This window comes from Panthera leo, chromosome F3, assembly GCF_018350215.1.
Source record: "Panthera leo isolate Ple1 chromosome F3, P.leo_Ple1_pat1.1, whole genome shotgun sequence".
Taxonomy (NCBI): domain Eukaryota; kingdom Metazoa; phylum Chordata; class Mammalia; order Carnivora; family Felidae; genus Panthera; species Panthera leo.
In genome coordinates, this window is record NC_056696.1 from 13883725 (window position 1) to 13899073 (window position 15349).

Consider the following 15349-nt stretch of genomic DNA (forward strand, 5'->3'; position numbering starts at 1 on the left):
CATATTCATTAGGATGTCTAAAATGGAAACTCTGACCATACCATATGTTATTAAAGATGTGAAGCAGCTGGGACTCTCGCGTTGCCAGAGGGAGCGTGACATGGTATAACAACTTTGGCAAACAATTTGGCCGTTTATCCTAAAAAGATAAACACACATCGACCAAATGACCCAGTCATTCCATAACTTGGGATTTAGCCAAGAGAAATGAAAGCAGATACCCAGAGCAAAACATGTACACAAATGTTGATAGCACCTTTATTTGGAAAAGCCAAAACCCTGGAAACAACCCAAGTGTCCATCAATAGGCAAATGGGTAAGCAGACGATGGAATAGTATTCATCAGTAAAATGGGAATGATAACCTATACCTATACCTATAACCACTTGGGTGAATCACAAAACAATTTCGCTGAGGGCAACATGCGACACAACAGAAGAGTACATCCTATATGAATCCACTTATCTAAGATCAGAAAGTACACACTTGACAGAAAGCCAATGATGGAAAGCAGATCTGTGGATGTCTTTGGATCAGGGGTGGGTACAGGGGAGCAGGTGTGGTGGAAGCAATGAATACGATTGGGTTTTTTTTTTTTTTTTTCGTTTATTTATTTTTTTATTGCAGTTTTTGTGAGTATATACATATATAAAAACTTACCAAATTGTACATTTTAGACAAACTGGATGTCAATTATATCCCTATGGAGCTGTTAACAAACAAAAATCGTTACAAGTTACCTTCTCTGGAACTAAAGACATCAGCACCTGAAGCTTTCACTGAGAGCTCCTGGCTTTCCTGCTATATGACTTCCCCAGCTCTTTGCAAAATGCCTCCATGTCTGGTCTCCTATCAAGAAACCCTCCACCTTAGCGACAGCTTTTCCAGGGCACTGAATGATGCATTTGATGGCCGAAATATATTCAATATCTGCTGAACCTATTAAAATGATCTATGTCTTTCATTCATATTTCACAGAGGCCTCACTTAAACACTTTATAGACTCTGAGTCTGTGCTGTCATAATATCTGATGCGATCAAACTGTCAGCAGAGAGAAATGTTCAGAACACTTTATATCTCCAGAATCGGATAGGAAGGAGAAATTGGAAACAGCAATGTCATAGAAGGAACTGATGATCAACAAAAACCTTAAACTCTTTTTCTCAATACAGAGGACATTGAAAAAACTAAATCTACAAAGTATGAGAAGCATGGAAATCACTGCCTCCTGTCTCCGTCCTGTGATACAGAATTTGTACCCAAAGTCTTGCAACGAGACAGAGCTAAAATTGTCCAGGTAACTTACCCCCTGCTTTATCCAATGGCTTTTCTTTCATGTGTATTATTACTTTTAGTGACAACTTCTTTCTCCTTCCTTCCTTCCTTCCTTCCTTCCTTCCTTCCTTCCTTCCTTCTTTCCTTCCTTCCTTCCTTCCTTCCTTCCTTCCTTCCTTCTTTCCTTCCTTCCTTCCTTCCTTCCTTCCTTCCCTCCTTCCCTCCTTCCTTCCTTCCCTCCTTCCTTCCTCCTTCCCTCCCTCCCTCCCTCCCTCTCTCCCTCCCTCCTTCTCTCCCTCCCTCCCTCCCTCCCTCTCTTTCTCTCTTTCTTTTTCTTTCTTTCTTTCTTTCTTTCTTTCTTTCTTTCTTTCTTTCTTCTTATGTTTATTTATTTTTGAGAGAGACAGAGAGTAAGCAGGGGAGGGGCAGAGAGACTGGGAGACAGCCCAGAGCCTGACGCAGGGCTTGAACCCACCAGAGTGAGATCATGACCTGAGCGGAAGTGGGATGCTTAACCGACTGAGCCACCCAGGAGTCCCTAGTGGCGACTGATTTCAACAGTTTCTATTTTTAATAAATTTTTCCATGTTTTTAAAGTTCAGTGAAGCACAGAGTAAATAATATGTAGAGTGTTTGCTTTCATGATTTGCATCTCTATGAGTAAGAACGATGCCTAATATTCCTGAATATAGCAATTTATATTATTTTCATGTAATCCTTATAGCATGCACATGAGGTGTTTTCTAGTTTTATACTTCTTTTGTTTGATTAATAAATATGTCACTAAAGATGGGGAACTCTGGTTATTCAGCAAAGTTAGTGGAGTCATCAATCAACAGACTTTTCAATAGTATTATAATTTACTCAGCAAACATCAAATAACTTGCTTTAGATTTTGTTTTAAAACACCTATTAGGGTTCCCTGGGTGGTTCCATTGGTTAAGCATCCAACTCTTAATTTGGGCTCAGGTCATGATCTCAAAGTCGTGAGATCGAGCCCCACATTGGGCTCCGCACTGAGCATGGACCCTGCTTAATACTCTCTCTCTCTCTCTCTCTGTCTCTCTCTCTCTCTTTCCCCCTCAGCTCCTCTCCCCTGCTTGTACTCTCTCTCTAAAAAATAAAAACCTTATTAAAACAAATTTTAAGTTGAAGTGATAAACCTCAGTACCGCATAAATAATTTTTACACTGACCCCAACCCCTGGGGAAACCTATGGGGCTCTGCATACTCCCTCACTTTCTTCAAGGTACATGGGCTTATCCACACACTTGCGAGGTCACCCAGCTCTGCAGCCTAGGTTGGGCTGTCTAATACCTGGCCCTCTAGCCACACACATGGAGCCAACGGCTCAGCACAGTTGCTGGGGACGCCCTTCAAGGCTAGCTCATCTCTGGAAGTGGGAGAGTCTTTTGGTTCCTGCTAAAAAGTACATACGTGAAGCAGTGTCTTCTCCTCCCATGGCAGAGGGGATAGAATCGTGTGAAGCTGAGATGTGGAAGTGATACACCTTACATAACATAGTCAAAAATACTGCATAGATGTCTTAAATATGCACCTTAAATTTGAATTTGAATTACTGAGTCATTTCACCAAAGAGACACAGATGATAGTGCATTTTTCCAGAATCAAGCATTTATTCTCACCCACCCCACACCTCAAAAATCACGAGCCTGGTTGACTATGAAGTTATCCATTTACATGAAGAAACCAAGCATCTAGAATTTATTAGAGGGGCGCCTGGGTGGCTCAGATGGCTGAGTGACCGACTTCGGCTCGGGTCATGATCTCACGGTTCGTGGGTTCGAGCCCCGCATCGGGCTGTGTGCTGACAGCTCGGAGCCTGGATCCTGCTTCGGATTCTGTGTCTCCCTCTTTCTCTGCTCCTCCCCTGCTCATGCTCTGTCTGTCTATCTGTCTCTCTCTCAATAATAAATAAACATTAAAAAAAATTAGAATTTACTAGAAAGTTCTTCTACTTCCTTCCATCCTCCATCCAGTGCCCTGGACTCGGGACCCTGAGTGCCATGATTAGGCTAATGAGTGGATGGGCAGCCTCCTCTGAGCCTCTTGCAAGCGGTTCATAGTTTTTCATTTCTTCCTGGCCTGGCCCCACAGCTGACTTATCCAGATGAAAATATTTGAGCCGCTTTGAAAATCAGAAGAAAAAAAAAAAAAATAAATGCAATTCCACTTGAATTCTAGTCATCTCAATATCACCACACTTGTGAAATATGATTTCTAACAATTTTGAGTGAAGGAAGAGGGCTAGAACTGCAAAAATGCCTAAGCCCCCCCCAAACCACGTAGCGGTACCCGGCCCCTGGGCCTGGAGCTTCTCCAGGATGATAGAATTCAGCGGTCTTTCTCATGCTGTTGTTGGTCAGCCCTGAGGTCATGGCTCTCCTTTTGGTTTCAGAGCGTAGGACAAACTTTAATGCCATCCTTGCTGACTGACTTTGTGTGGAACCTCCTGATGACGCTGTCTTCACCTAATTGTGTAACTGCATTCAAGGCGTCAACCATACTGAAAATGACTCTGGAGTCTCATGCCCATAAGGTCACCATGGTAAGACACTTGACCATGAGTAGGGGGCACAGAGTTGATTCTCTAACTTTATTCTCTTGTTGCCTTTGTTACATGCTACTTCTTTTCCTGTGTATTTCTTGTTACTGTTCAACATGTCGCTTTGATCAAATGAGGGGTTTTTTTGTGTGAAAAAATATTTCAAGCATACAGAAAGTGTGGGACACAATGGCATGAATGTTCACCTGCCAATCATACCAAATAATCACATTTTGCCACATTTGCATCAGCTTTTTTAAAGAAATACATTAATAACTGGAGAATAATGCAGATATAACTGAAATCTCCTGCGTAACCGCTAAGGAAAGTTTTCAGGGACCCTCAGGTTGCTGCAGGGCTGGCTATATGATTTGTGGGGCCAAGTGAAAATAAACGTGGGGCTTCCTGTTCAAAACATGTGCTATTATTTAAAGGGCCATTAAATATACAATCATATGTCACTAAATTCTACTCCTGTAACCAATATTACACTATATGTTAACTAACTAGAATTTAAATGAAAACCTAAAATATATATACAGTCCTATGAAGTTTTTCCCCCCCTTTCCTCCATGGTCTCTCTCTTTCTCTCAATTTGTCATAGCATTTTTATTTTCTACTTAATGTCTTTAAGTTAAAAAAAAAAAAAAACTAAAATTTTAAAGTAGCACAAATTTTACCAGCCATTTTTACATCGTGCCATGCCATTTACAGGTGAAAACACAGAAGTGTTTAACTCAAGAAAATAATGCAAGTGACAGCTCATACACGAATATGTTTTCATTCGCACCAAAAGAGTGGAAGCAATACACAAAACTAACTCGATTATTTGTATTTCATTTCTGACATTCACACTTTCTATTAATGCCTTCTACCTTCAGCTTATTGATGAGTCATCATTTTCCATTTAAGTGGTTGAGGCTTCAATGAATGCTTATCTTATACGCGCTGTGATTTCCCACTGACTGCTACACATCTTGGGTCCACTGGAAGTCTGTACACTTAGACTGTGCACGTTGCATGTGAACGGGACTGCACACGGGAGCCACAGCCACCAACGTCCCGGCTCACGTGCATGCTCTATGGTCCCATGGGACTTCACTTCGAAAACACAAGCTCAAAAATAAAATTATTTCAATATTCGAGAGGGCGACAGCAAAGCTCTGAACCTTCTAAGTGCGGAACCCTGTCAAATGCATAGGTCACATGCTCATGAAACCAGCCCTGATCTGATGGTGACATGAGGGCTGAACTCTCAGTTTCTGGTGCTGACACATGGTGTTATTCGACTGAAAATAAACTGAGAGGGGAGCCTGGGTGGCTCAGTCGGTTGAGCATCTGGCTTCGGCTCAGGTCATGACCTCACGTCTCATGGGTTCAAACCCCATGTCAGGCTCTGTGCTGACAGAGCTTTGGCTTCTGTCTCCCTCTCACTCTGCCCTTCCCCCATGGGCGCTCGGTCTCTCCAAAATGAATCAATGTTTGAAAATATTTGAAAAAAAGAAAAAAGAAAATAAACTGAGAGTTCATACTCAAAATCAGCGAGCAGGAAAGGGGAAGTAAAGCTTTCAATAGAACTCCCAACATGGCTACATCCAGGAGCATTCCAGAAGGCAAGTAGGACCAAGGGGAAAGCTGGAGGGCGACAGTCATTTCCTTGATAAATTAAGCTCTTCTCTCATGCGGTGAGAAAGAGAGGGTAGATAAAGCCATACCAAGGCCCTGGAGGGGAAGAGGAGCCCCACAGAAAACTAGACGTGTAAAACTAGCCTCTGCCGCAGTAAAATCATTAAACAGAGAGAAAGCAACTGAACAGAAATGGGGTTCAGCAATTCATCGCTCCACCCAAGCTCCCACAAACGATTCAAGTACTGAGTACAGTGGATTGTCATCTTAAACAGGGCTAGGTTCTAAAATCAGTTATAATGGGAAATTGTGCATAGTTAAAATTATCCCTGGAAACCACTGAAACTGCACATGCAGTATGTGGGTTTCCAGTCTCTAAATAACCGCAACACAGCAAGTCGTTTCTCGAGAATGAAAGCAGATCATCACTGCACACTTGAGCATACAGTGACATAGCTGGCTTGTTTTAGGGGGTGCGCTGCATGGAAAGGAACGGGATGAGGAGAAAAGGGGATGAGAGCGTGTGCGCTCTCTTGCCGTCTCTCAAAAATAAATAAATGTTTTAAAAAATGTCTATGGAGAAGAGTAATGTTTAATTGTCTCCCGCTTCGTGCTCCCCTTGGAGCATATATGGCGGAAGGAATGTCCTGCACTCTTAACACTTCGTTTATTTTTTTTTTTTTCTTTTGTTTGGAGTAGAGGGCTGTGCACAGATAAGTAACTGAATTGTACGTGAGGCAATCGCAATGGGATGTAAATTTACGTCAACCAACATCTCAGCTTGTGCTCTCTGAGGAATATTTCCAAATAAAAAACGCAGGCATCCAGGAAGATGAAAATTGATGTTGAATCTACAACCATTAGCTTGAGACAAATTTCAGGTCTAACTAGAAATCTCCTTGTTTAGGAATGCATAAAAAGGGGAAAACATTGAACACACATAGGACCTATGAATAAAATTTGCAAGCTTATGACTCAGTGTTTACCATTCTGGGCCATTCTTCCAAACACAGTTTCCCCATTCCATACACACATTCAAGTCTTCTTTAATTGCCAGAAAGTTTTTAAAGTATACAGTTCCATTGTTTTTCTGTTCCATTATTTTGACTTCCTTCTTTTTTTCCATTTTTTTTAATGTTTATTCATTTTTTGAGAGAGAGAGAGAGGATGAGTGGGGAAGAAGCAGAGAGAGAGACAGACAGACAGACAGAATCTGAAGCAGGCTCCAGGCTCTGAGCTGTCAGCCCACAGTCCAAGGCGGGGCTTGAACTCATGAGCCATGAGATCATGACCTGGCTGAAGTTGGACGCCCAACCAACTGAGCCACCCAGGCCCCCCTATTTTGACTTCCTTCTTAAAGGACTTGAATTATACACATGTTTTCTACACTGAGCCTATGTGTTTTATATAATGAAGCCTACCTTCCCCAAATAAACTTTTTAATGGGTATTTTGGGGTACCTGGGTGGTTCAGTCGGTTGAGCGTCCGACTCCGGCTCAGGCCATGATCTCGTGGTTTGTGAGTTCAAGCCCAGCTTCGGGCTCTGTGCTGACAGCTCAGAACCTGGAGCCTGCCTTGGATTCTGTGTCTCCCCCTCTCTCTGCCCTTCCCTCGCTCATGCTCTGTCTCTCAAAAATAAACATTAAAACTTTTTAGTAAATAAATTAAAATTTAAAAAAACAGGTATTTTTCCACTATAGTAAATAGATAGGCTTCTTCTCATCCAAATAAGTATTTTACATTGTGTAGTCGCACACGTGAATATGCTTTCCTCTAGTGCGTATTTGTGTGTAGATTGCTGCCGTGGCCATTCTGAAAAGGACCGAATTCTTACATCCAAGAAACGCCTTGGTTGACAGGTTGCCATGGAACAAGAGGCACTTGTTTGACCCTTGAAATTACTTTTCCAGGTGTCTAAGATTGTGGATGCTATTTATAAGAAACTGCGTGAAAACTCTTCTCATGTGATGAGGCAAGCTATGCTGCGGGTCACTACCTTGCTGACACGCACTTCACCAAAGAAGGTCATCTTTCAGCTTATGGATTATCCAGTTCCAGCGGACAAGTAAGGCCCCCTCACCCCTTCCTACAGTGCTTTGTTCCCAGTCTCCAGAATCAGACAGAGCTAGACTCGGGCTTCTTTTTTTTCTCAAAGAGGATATCTATGTTTGTAACACACAGGATGATCATAAAGCTTAAGTAAGATCATACATGTTATTCATATTCTTGCACGATATCTACACAATACTATAGACCACTGACAAATGATCCTCGTCACTATTTTTTATCTGAGGCTTTAAATTGTGTTCTGCTGCATATACCACGGGAACAAATCACTCCTCAGAGTGATGATGGACGTTTTCCCCATAAGTAATAAAACTTACAGTGCTTTTTTTCTCACTTATGAAGAGCAGATGGAAGGCATTTCCACCTGCCAATAAAATAATGAAACATTAAAAATTCCCAGATATAATGGAGAGTCCCCTGTTACTTACATGTTTATCTGAAATTCATGATCCAGGATCACAGAAAATATTAAGGAGAAAAGAATACCAGTGTGAGCCTATGGGACAGTATGAGCCTAACACACATTAGACGAGCAGAGTAAAGGACATCACTCCATTTCTATCATTTGTACCTTGAGAAGGAAGGTAATACTTCTCTACTATTAGCAGTGTAAAAGGCAGGAAGTTACATTACGAAAAGGATGCAGGCTTTGGAAACGAATCTGAATTCCTTCCCGGCCACACAAATTTCTAAATTCCTTGATCAGATTTCCCTGTATGTGAAATGAGGAAAATTCTTTTTTATCTGTAAATCAATTATTGTGGGTTAAATGAGTTAACATCTGTAAAAGGACATCAAAACTCACAAAATGCCAAACCAATTATATGACTGACTTTCTTTTTCCAACTGAAAGCTTGTATTTATTTAGGAGGTTTAAACTCACAAAGTATTTTACTACCTAGAAAATTCCTGGAAATTAAAAATCTTCATAAGACTCAGCGTTTTCTCATTCAGGAATTAAGCACCCCATTGTATGTTAAATATTACCAGCCTTCGAGCATTTTGTTGAAAATGGGTACAAGTTGCCAATGAATCCAGTACAAACGATATGAAATGAGGGAGTACAGAAAGCAAGCATAGGGTTAAGTGAACTTCATTAAAATAGTCACCAGCAGGGGCGCCTGGGTAGCTCAGTCTGTTAAGCATCTGACTTTGGCTCCAGTCACAGTCTCACGGTTTGTGAGTTCGAGCCCCGCGTCGGGCTCTGTGCTGACAGCTCAGAGGCTGGAGCCTGCTTTGGATTCTGTGTCTCCCTCTCTCTCTGCTCCTCCCCGACTTGTGCGCTCTCTCTCTCAAAAATAAACATTAAGAAATTTTTTTTTAAATAGTCATGAGCAGATCTTGTGTATCTAGGTGAGGGCTGTGGCAGAAAAGAGTGGGATTTAGAGTTGAGCTACAACAGACAAACAGAAGAAATGTCTGATCGGTTAGAAGGTATGATCTGAGAGGTAAGGGAATGAGACAGACCATGTGCAACTGATGTCCATGTGGGTCTAAGCTTGGTTGCAAGCTGAGCCCCAAAGGCAGGAACAGTTGAGTAACGGATTCTAAAGAGCTGGTATGTCTCTGTTCCAGGGGACCAGGCCCCCTATTAGGAACCTAAACTCAGAGAGACTGAGCAGTAGGATCCAGAACCCCGCATGGATTGACAAGGTATCAGGAATGTACCCACACAGAGATGTGTAGCAGTTTTTAAGATGAGCACTAGTAAAAATAATCTTGAAAAGTGGCTAGGTGTGCAGAGGGAGGGAGGGGACTGGAGGTAGAGAAGCCAGGGTGCTAGTGACACCTGTGCCACTGGAATGTGTGTGACCTTTCACTAAAGGGCCCACCCCCCTGAGCTCAATTTTTTAAATCTAATTTTCTAATATTTAAATTTATATAGTTAATCTTTTACTTAGTATTTCTACCTCTTTGGGTTTTTTTTTAAGTTGATGTATTTATTTATACGTTAATTTGTATTTCCATACCAGTTTTTTAAATATTCTGTTATTCCTGGACAAACGAGGTCACAAGATGGGAGGACCAGAGTACAGAGTGGGGAAAGCTGATCAGTTCTTGATACTGAGCTGGACAGATATTTAAATATGGTAGAAAATTACGGCGCCTGGGTGGCTCAGTCAGTTAAGCGGCCGACTTCGGCTCAGGTCATGATCTCGCGGTCCGTGAGTTCGAGCCCCGCGTCCGGCTCTGTGCTGACCGCTCAGAGCCTGGAGCCTGTTTCAGATTCTGTGTCTCCCTCTCTCTGACCCTCCCCCGCTCATGCTCCGTCTCTGTCTCTCAAAAATGAATAAACATTTTTTAAAAATTAAATGTGGTAGGAAATCAACTTGCCGACTTGCAGACTGTATTTTCCGTAAGATCTCACGGACACTCTTCCTCTGTTTTCAAGGACAAGAGACTTAATGAGATCATTTGGAAATGAGCATACCAGTTTGGTTTAGACTTGTCTGTGATCTCTTTGGTATATAAACATGTAAAAGAAAAAACAAGACTTCGATTCATGACACTGTATTAAGCAGGAAATGAATAACCTGATTCTCATCGTGATGGTTGGGCGGGGGGTGGGGGCTGTGTTTGCAGCACTTTGATACTGATGTGGCACGCGGCAGGTTCTGAGTCAAGCGTGGCCCCTCATGTGCTGAAAACAATCTTATTGATACTGAAAGGAAAGCCTGGGGAAGTGCATGCTAGCCTCCAGGAAAGAAGACGTTTCTCTCTCGATACTACTAATATGATGCCTGTAGCGGTAAGTAATACTTAAGTATTAAGTACTAAGTGCTTCCTTGTCCTGGTGTTGTTTTTCTGATCATGAAAATCCCCATCTTCCCACGGACTCGGTCATACTTCTGGACACTGTCCTCTCATTCATTCATTCATTCATTCACTCATCCAACACATATTTATTGAGCGCCTACTGTATGCCACACCTCGACCAGGAAGCATACATTCTGGTAAAAGACACAGACAATGAACACAAAACTGTGTTATGTATCAGATGATATAGAGCTGAGAAAAGACATAAAGTGATGTGAGTAAAAGAAAGTGACAGGGAGTTTAGGAAGGTTGGTCAGGGGAGGGGCCTCTGCTGAGGTGACATCCAGTCAGAGAGTGAAGGAGTGATCCTTGCAAATACCTGGGCAAGAGAGAAGAATATCTAGACAGAAAGACAAAAGCCCCATAGATGGGAGCTTGCCTAGTAAGTGAGTGACTCCAAGGAAACTGAAAGGAGAGAATGGAGCGAGGGCAGAAGTTTGGAGATGGTCTCAGAGACTAGCCACCGGCTAGACTGGATAGACTTTGCATGTGAAGCCCTGATGTCATTTGCGCCCACCATTTTGTATCTCCCAAGGACTAAACTCACCACTCCTGGGAGTAAATTCTAGTCTTACAGAGACACAATGGGAAACAAAATGGGTAGCGCTCCACAAATGTGAGGTGGTGGGATGTGTTTCTCTGATGTGGCAGGTGGGTGTTGCAGTGGTTCCTGGGCCCAACAACTGTTAGTGATCTGGCCTGTCTCCTCTTAACCATCTCACTGGCCTGGAGTATTGAAGCACGGGAAGGACCTGGGTTATTGGCAGGACCATCCTTCATGGCCACATATGAAGGGGACACTGGAAAGTATACTGTCCTTGGGAACCAGCTTGCTTCTTCCAGTCTGGCACCCAGGGGGTTGTTGATAGTACTTTGAGAGTCCATTGCCATAGAATACTGGGCATAGTTCCATTCAAAATGGACTCCATAGCTGTTAGGGAATGAATGAATATGCATGCACGCTCCAGGCTGCCTTCAGGGGGTTGCAGGAGGGATTGCGGTGTTCCTCCCTTCCCCCTCACTAAGGCTGACTGGGCTTAGAGGCAGATGGCTACATTCTTGACTTCTTTTTCCTTCCCTTGTAGGCATCCCAGGCCCTGTGCACATTGCTGCCTGTTGCTTCGTACAAGAAAGCAGTGGCCCAGTTTTTCCCCCAGCTCCTGATGGCCCTCATGCTCCAAGTCTTCTACATCAGTGAACTGAGACTGGTGACAGAGGACAGGCCGTTGTGAGATTGCAGTGGTTATTTCAGAGTCAATAAGAAATAAGCTCCCAGCTGTCGACTATTTCTAGTCCCTCGGGTTCATGTGGAACTCCTTATAATCCTACGCAATGCATTCATTTATTACAGTTTTCTTTGTGAAACTACCCCGAGTACCTAGAAGTGAGCTAGCACCCTCCCTGAGTGTATGTGGCGTGTATAAAGAAGCACCCCCACTTTCTGCCACAGTCGGAGCGGGTTGGGGGGCACCAAGGGGAGAGAGAGCAGGTAGGAGCTTTAGATCCAAAGCCAGGCCCATGCTAGCTCTGCCATTTACTCCCTGAAAGTGATTTCTCGTGGTAATTGTACGTGTGAGATTAAAATAACGCGTGCAAATGTGCTTTATGAACTGTGAAGTTTTATGATTGGTGATGTGATGTGTGGGCTTAAGAGGGTACACATTCTGTCCATGTAAGGTAAGATTCAGCTGTTCCCTTTCACCCAAGGCGGTACAGTTAGCTTTGCCCCAGGGAAATCTGGACCCACTGCCTGCTATTTGCCCGCATCGGGGGTGGACTTCTAAGCCAGGCAAAACTCCAAAGCACAATGCATCCCATTAAGATATTTAACCCATTCTCCGTCTTTCAAGCAGACATGCACCAAATCATCCCACACAGATGAGAATGTATCTATTTATTTAAAGCATCTGAAGAAGAAACCCTGCGGACACTTTCAGCAAATTATCACATCATTTAATATTTTGTGCTAATAACCTGTTAAGCTAACAAATGACTAAGCTGCTCCATGATTAATCCCAGATTTTACATGCCACCATTTCAATGGAACCCTCAATCCCATGTACTGTTAATCAGGAAAGACGGAGAGCACTGAAAGTTGGTTTGCTTTGAAACATCCCCTGTCCCCAAACCAGCATCCTGCCCCAGACAGAATGAAAAGGCAGGTCACATGAACTTCACTATGTGAAGGCCACTGTCAAGTGGTGACTCGGCTCTTCTTTGGGGCCTTAGCTATGCCCGGGATGCCCTGAGAGTTCTGCTGAATTGTTCTGGACTGCAGCAGGTGGATATTGCTCTGAAGAAAAAGAACTGCTGGAACCAGTTTTCCGAAGAGCTGTTTCACCATCAGGGGGTCTACCTTATTGCCAAGTAAGAACGGGGGCTCTGCACAGGGTTCTCTGTCTCTATCTCATCTTTCTGTCTCTGTCTCCATCTTTCTTCAGTGAAGCCACGTGTGAACGCCATCAATATCCACTCCGACTTCCCAGTCTCTCCTAAATTGCCCTGAATTGCCATTTGATTTCTAATGCTTTCCTTATTTTGAGGAGTTTATTACTTATTGGGATAGTTTTCCCTTTCCTTGTCCTCCTACTTGATGATGAAGATACCTAGTCATCCTCCCTCCAAAGAGCAGGTTTCTCTTTCAGATATGGAGAACGAGGTAAATTTACTTTTTCTTTCCTCTACTGTGAGCTGATTCCTGCTCTGCAGGCATCAGTTATGGATGTGCTCCCACTTTAAAGAGGTTCAATAGAGGGGTGCCTGGGTGGCTCAGTCGGTTAAGCGTCCGACTTCGGCTCAGGTCATGATCTGGCGGTCCGTGAGTTCGAGCCCCGTGTTGGGCTCTGTGCTGACCGCTCAGAGCCTGGAGCCTGTTTCAGATTCTGTTTCTCCCTCTGTCTCTGCCCCTCCCCTGTTCATGCTCTGTCTCTCTCTGTCTCAAAAATAAATACACGTTAAAAAAAATTTTTTTTTAAATACTTAAAGAGGTTCAATAGAAATCTGTTCTCAATGAGACAAATTTGGAAAAGCAGGAAAGAGAAGTTTGATTTTTCTTGTACCAGAGGCTTTTTTTTTCTTTCTAGTTAGCAAATTTCTGATTATCGGGATCAGATTTTCTGATCAAAAATCAAGATACATGGACTTGACCACATAATAGACCATTTGAAGTTGTAACAACTCAGAAAGTACAGGCTCTATGGTCTCTGGGCTTTTGCTGCATTTCACATGGCATATTATTTGCACATAGATTTCAGGAACACATCTTATTTTATAAAAGCATGATACATCTGCACCCCACAAGTGGCTACTAGTTAAGAACCACAATATCCTTAGTACTTTTGGATCTTCTTACTCAAAGTGTGGTCCACAGACCAGCAGCTACAGCAGCACCTGCAAGTTACAAATAGAAAGCAGAATAGGATCTCATATGGCCCACTCCAGACCCACCGAACCAGAATCTGCTTTTTAGCAAGATCCCTGGGTAATTTGCATGCACGTTAAAGTTTGAGAAGCCCTGGTTTAGAATGCCAACCCAGAGTCTTCCAATGAAACCTGTCACGTCAACTTTCCCAGGCCTGCCACCACCCATCTGATCCAGACCAGTGTGTCGGGACAACCGTAAGCCTGGTCACTGTCCAGAATGGCTTAGTGAATCGGGACTCACCACCCCTCCTCCCGAGTAACACACGATAGTCCCAAACTCTCTTCTTCATTGTATCGTTCCAAGGAAGGACTTGGTCTAAAACCATGATGGTGACCTATGCAGCCATCTTGGATTGCTAGGGTATTTATTTTGCGCTATTTGTTTTCTCTTCTTTTGGTCAGGCAGGAAGGAGCTTGCGGTATTATAGGGCATTCTGTTATGTGGCACAGGAGGGGAAAGATAGGAAAAGGAGTGATGTTAAGGAAAGAGACATGTCAGTGATCCAGGTATATATAATTCCCTGGAGTCTGCATAGAATTCAGAATGGGGATGCAGTTTGCCTTGGACTAGGGATTAGAAAAGATCTTTATTTTTACCTGGGAGTACAAAATATGAGGATAATGCTTCTCTCTAGCATACCAGTAGCATTTGCTGATGCAAGAAGAGTTTTCATCGTCTTTGCTAATTCAGTGCCTTATTCTCTTTTACAGAACCCTCAGTGAATACAACTTTCCACAGTTTCCAGAGACTTTGCAGTATCTCTACAAGCTCTCAGTGGAAGGTCCTAGACGGTCAGAAGACAGTGTCATCACAGTAATATTCTTCACTGAAGTGAGTTTTATTAGGAGACTGAACAACCAGGTCCTCTTTCCTTACGCAACCTTAAGGCAACACTCCAACCTTTTATCTCCCTCTCTGAATATTGATTCTTATCAAGGGTTAAGACAATGACGGATAACTTTAGTCGTTTCCTAGGAGATGTGGATTTGCAAAGACTCAATTATTTTTGTAGTCGTATATCTCTGCATGCTTGTGAAAGTATATCAAGGGATAATTGAGTTTACTTAAAGATAGCAGGTAGCATCTGGGAAATGAATGATACTTCAGACTGGGGGGAAAAAAAGGGATGGTCCAAATGACTGAGTAAAATGAAGATATAGAACTACATTAATTTGTGTATAAATATCTACCATAGATTGTAATACTATACTAGAGTCAAGCAAATTGAGGAAGTCCTTTGATTTCTAAAAGGCAGGTAGAAAGTTGTATAAGTTGAAACTATCTGAGTCAAATATAATTTTTCCATAGAGGTAATATATAATGAAGTACTGGTCTAAGGCACCATATTAAATATTCTCAAAATTTTGATGTAATTTCAAACATCATAGTCAGCGAAACAGTTAATAAACTATAAAAGATTATATACTACCTACTTCTAAAGCTTTTAGAAATATACATAAATCAGTTTAACTGAACATTGCGGTACCAAATCACCAATGGTCTCAAACTTGCTTGATCCATTTGAATCTCTCATTACTTTTATTACACGATTCATTATTTTCATTGTATTGTC

At 42.5% G+C, this 15349-nt stretch overlaps 1 protein-coding gene across 3 annotated transcripts in view; it reads left to right on the forward strand.

Annotated features, from left to right (window-relative positions):
• MROH9 (maestro heat like repeat family member 9) overlaps window positions 1–15349 on the forward strand; it is an 88944-nt gene that overhangs the window by 52433 nt on the left and 21162 nt on the right. For all 3 annotated transcript variants that reach the window (XM_042925984.1, XM_042925985.1, XM_042925986.1), the window contains exons 9-15: window positions 1174–1298; window positions 3696–3845; window positions 7379–7533; window positions 10119–10284; window positions 11438–11580; window positions 12582–12719; window positions 14487–14607. In XM_042925984.1, coding sequence (XP_042781918.1) covers window positions 1174–1298; window positions 3696–3845; window positions 7379–7533; window positions 10119–10284; window positions 11438–11580; window positions 12582–12719; window positions 14487–14607 — 998 coding nt within the window. The remainder of the gene's footprint in view (window positions 1–1173; window positions 1299–3695; window positions 3846–7378; window positions 7534–10118; window positions 10285–11437; window positions 11581–12581; window positions 12720–14486; window positions 14608–15349) is intronic.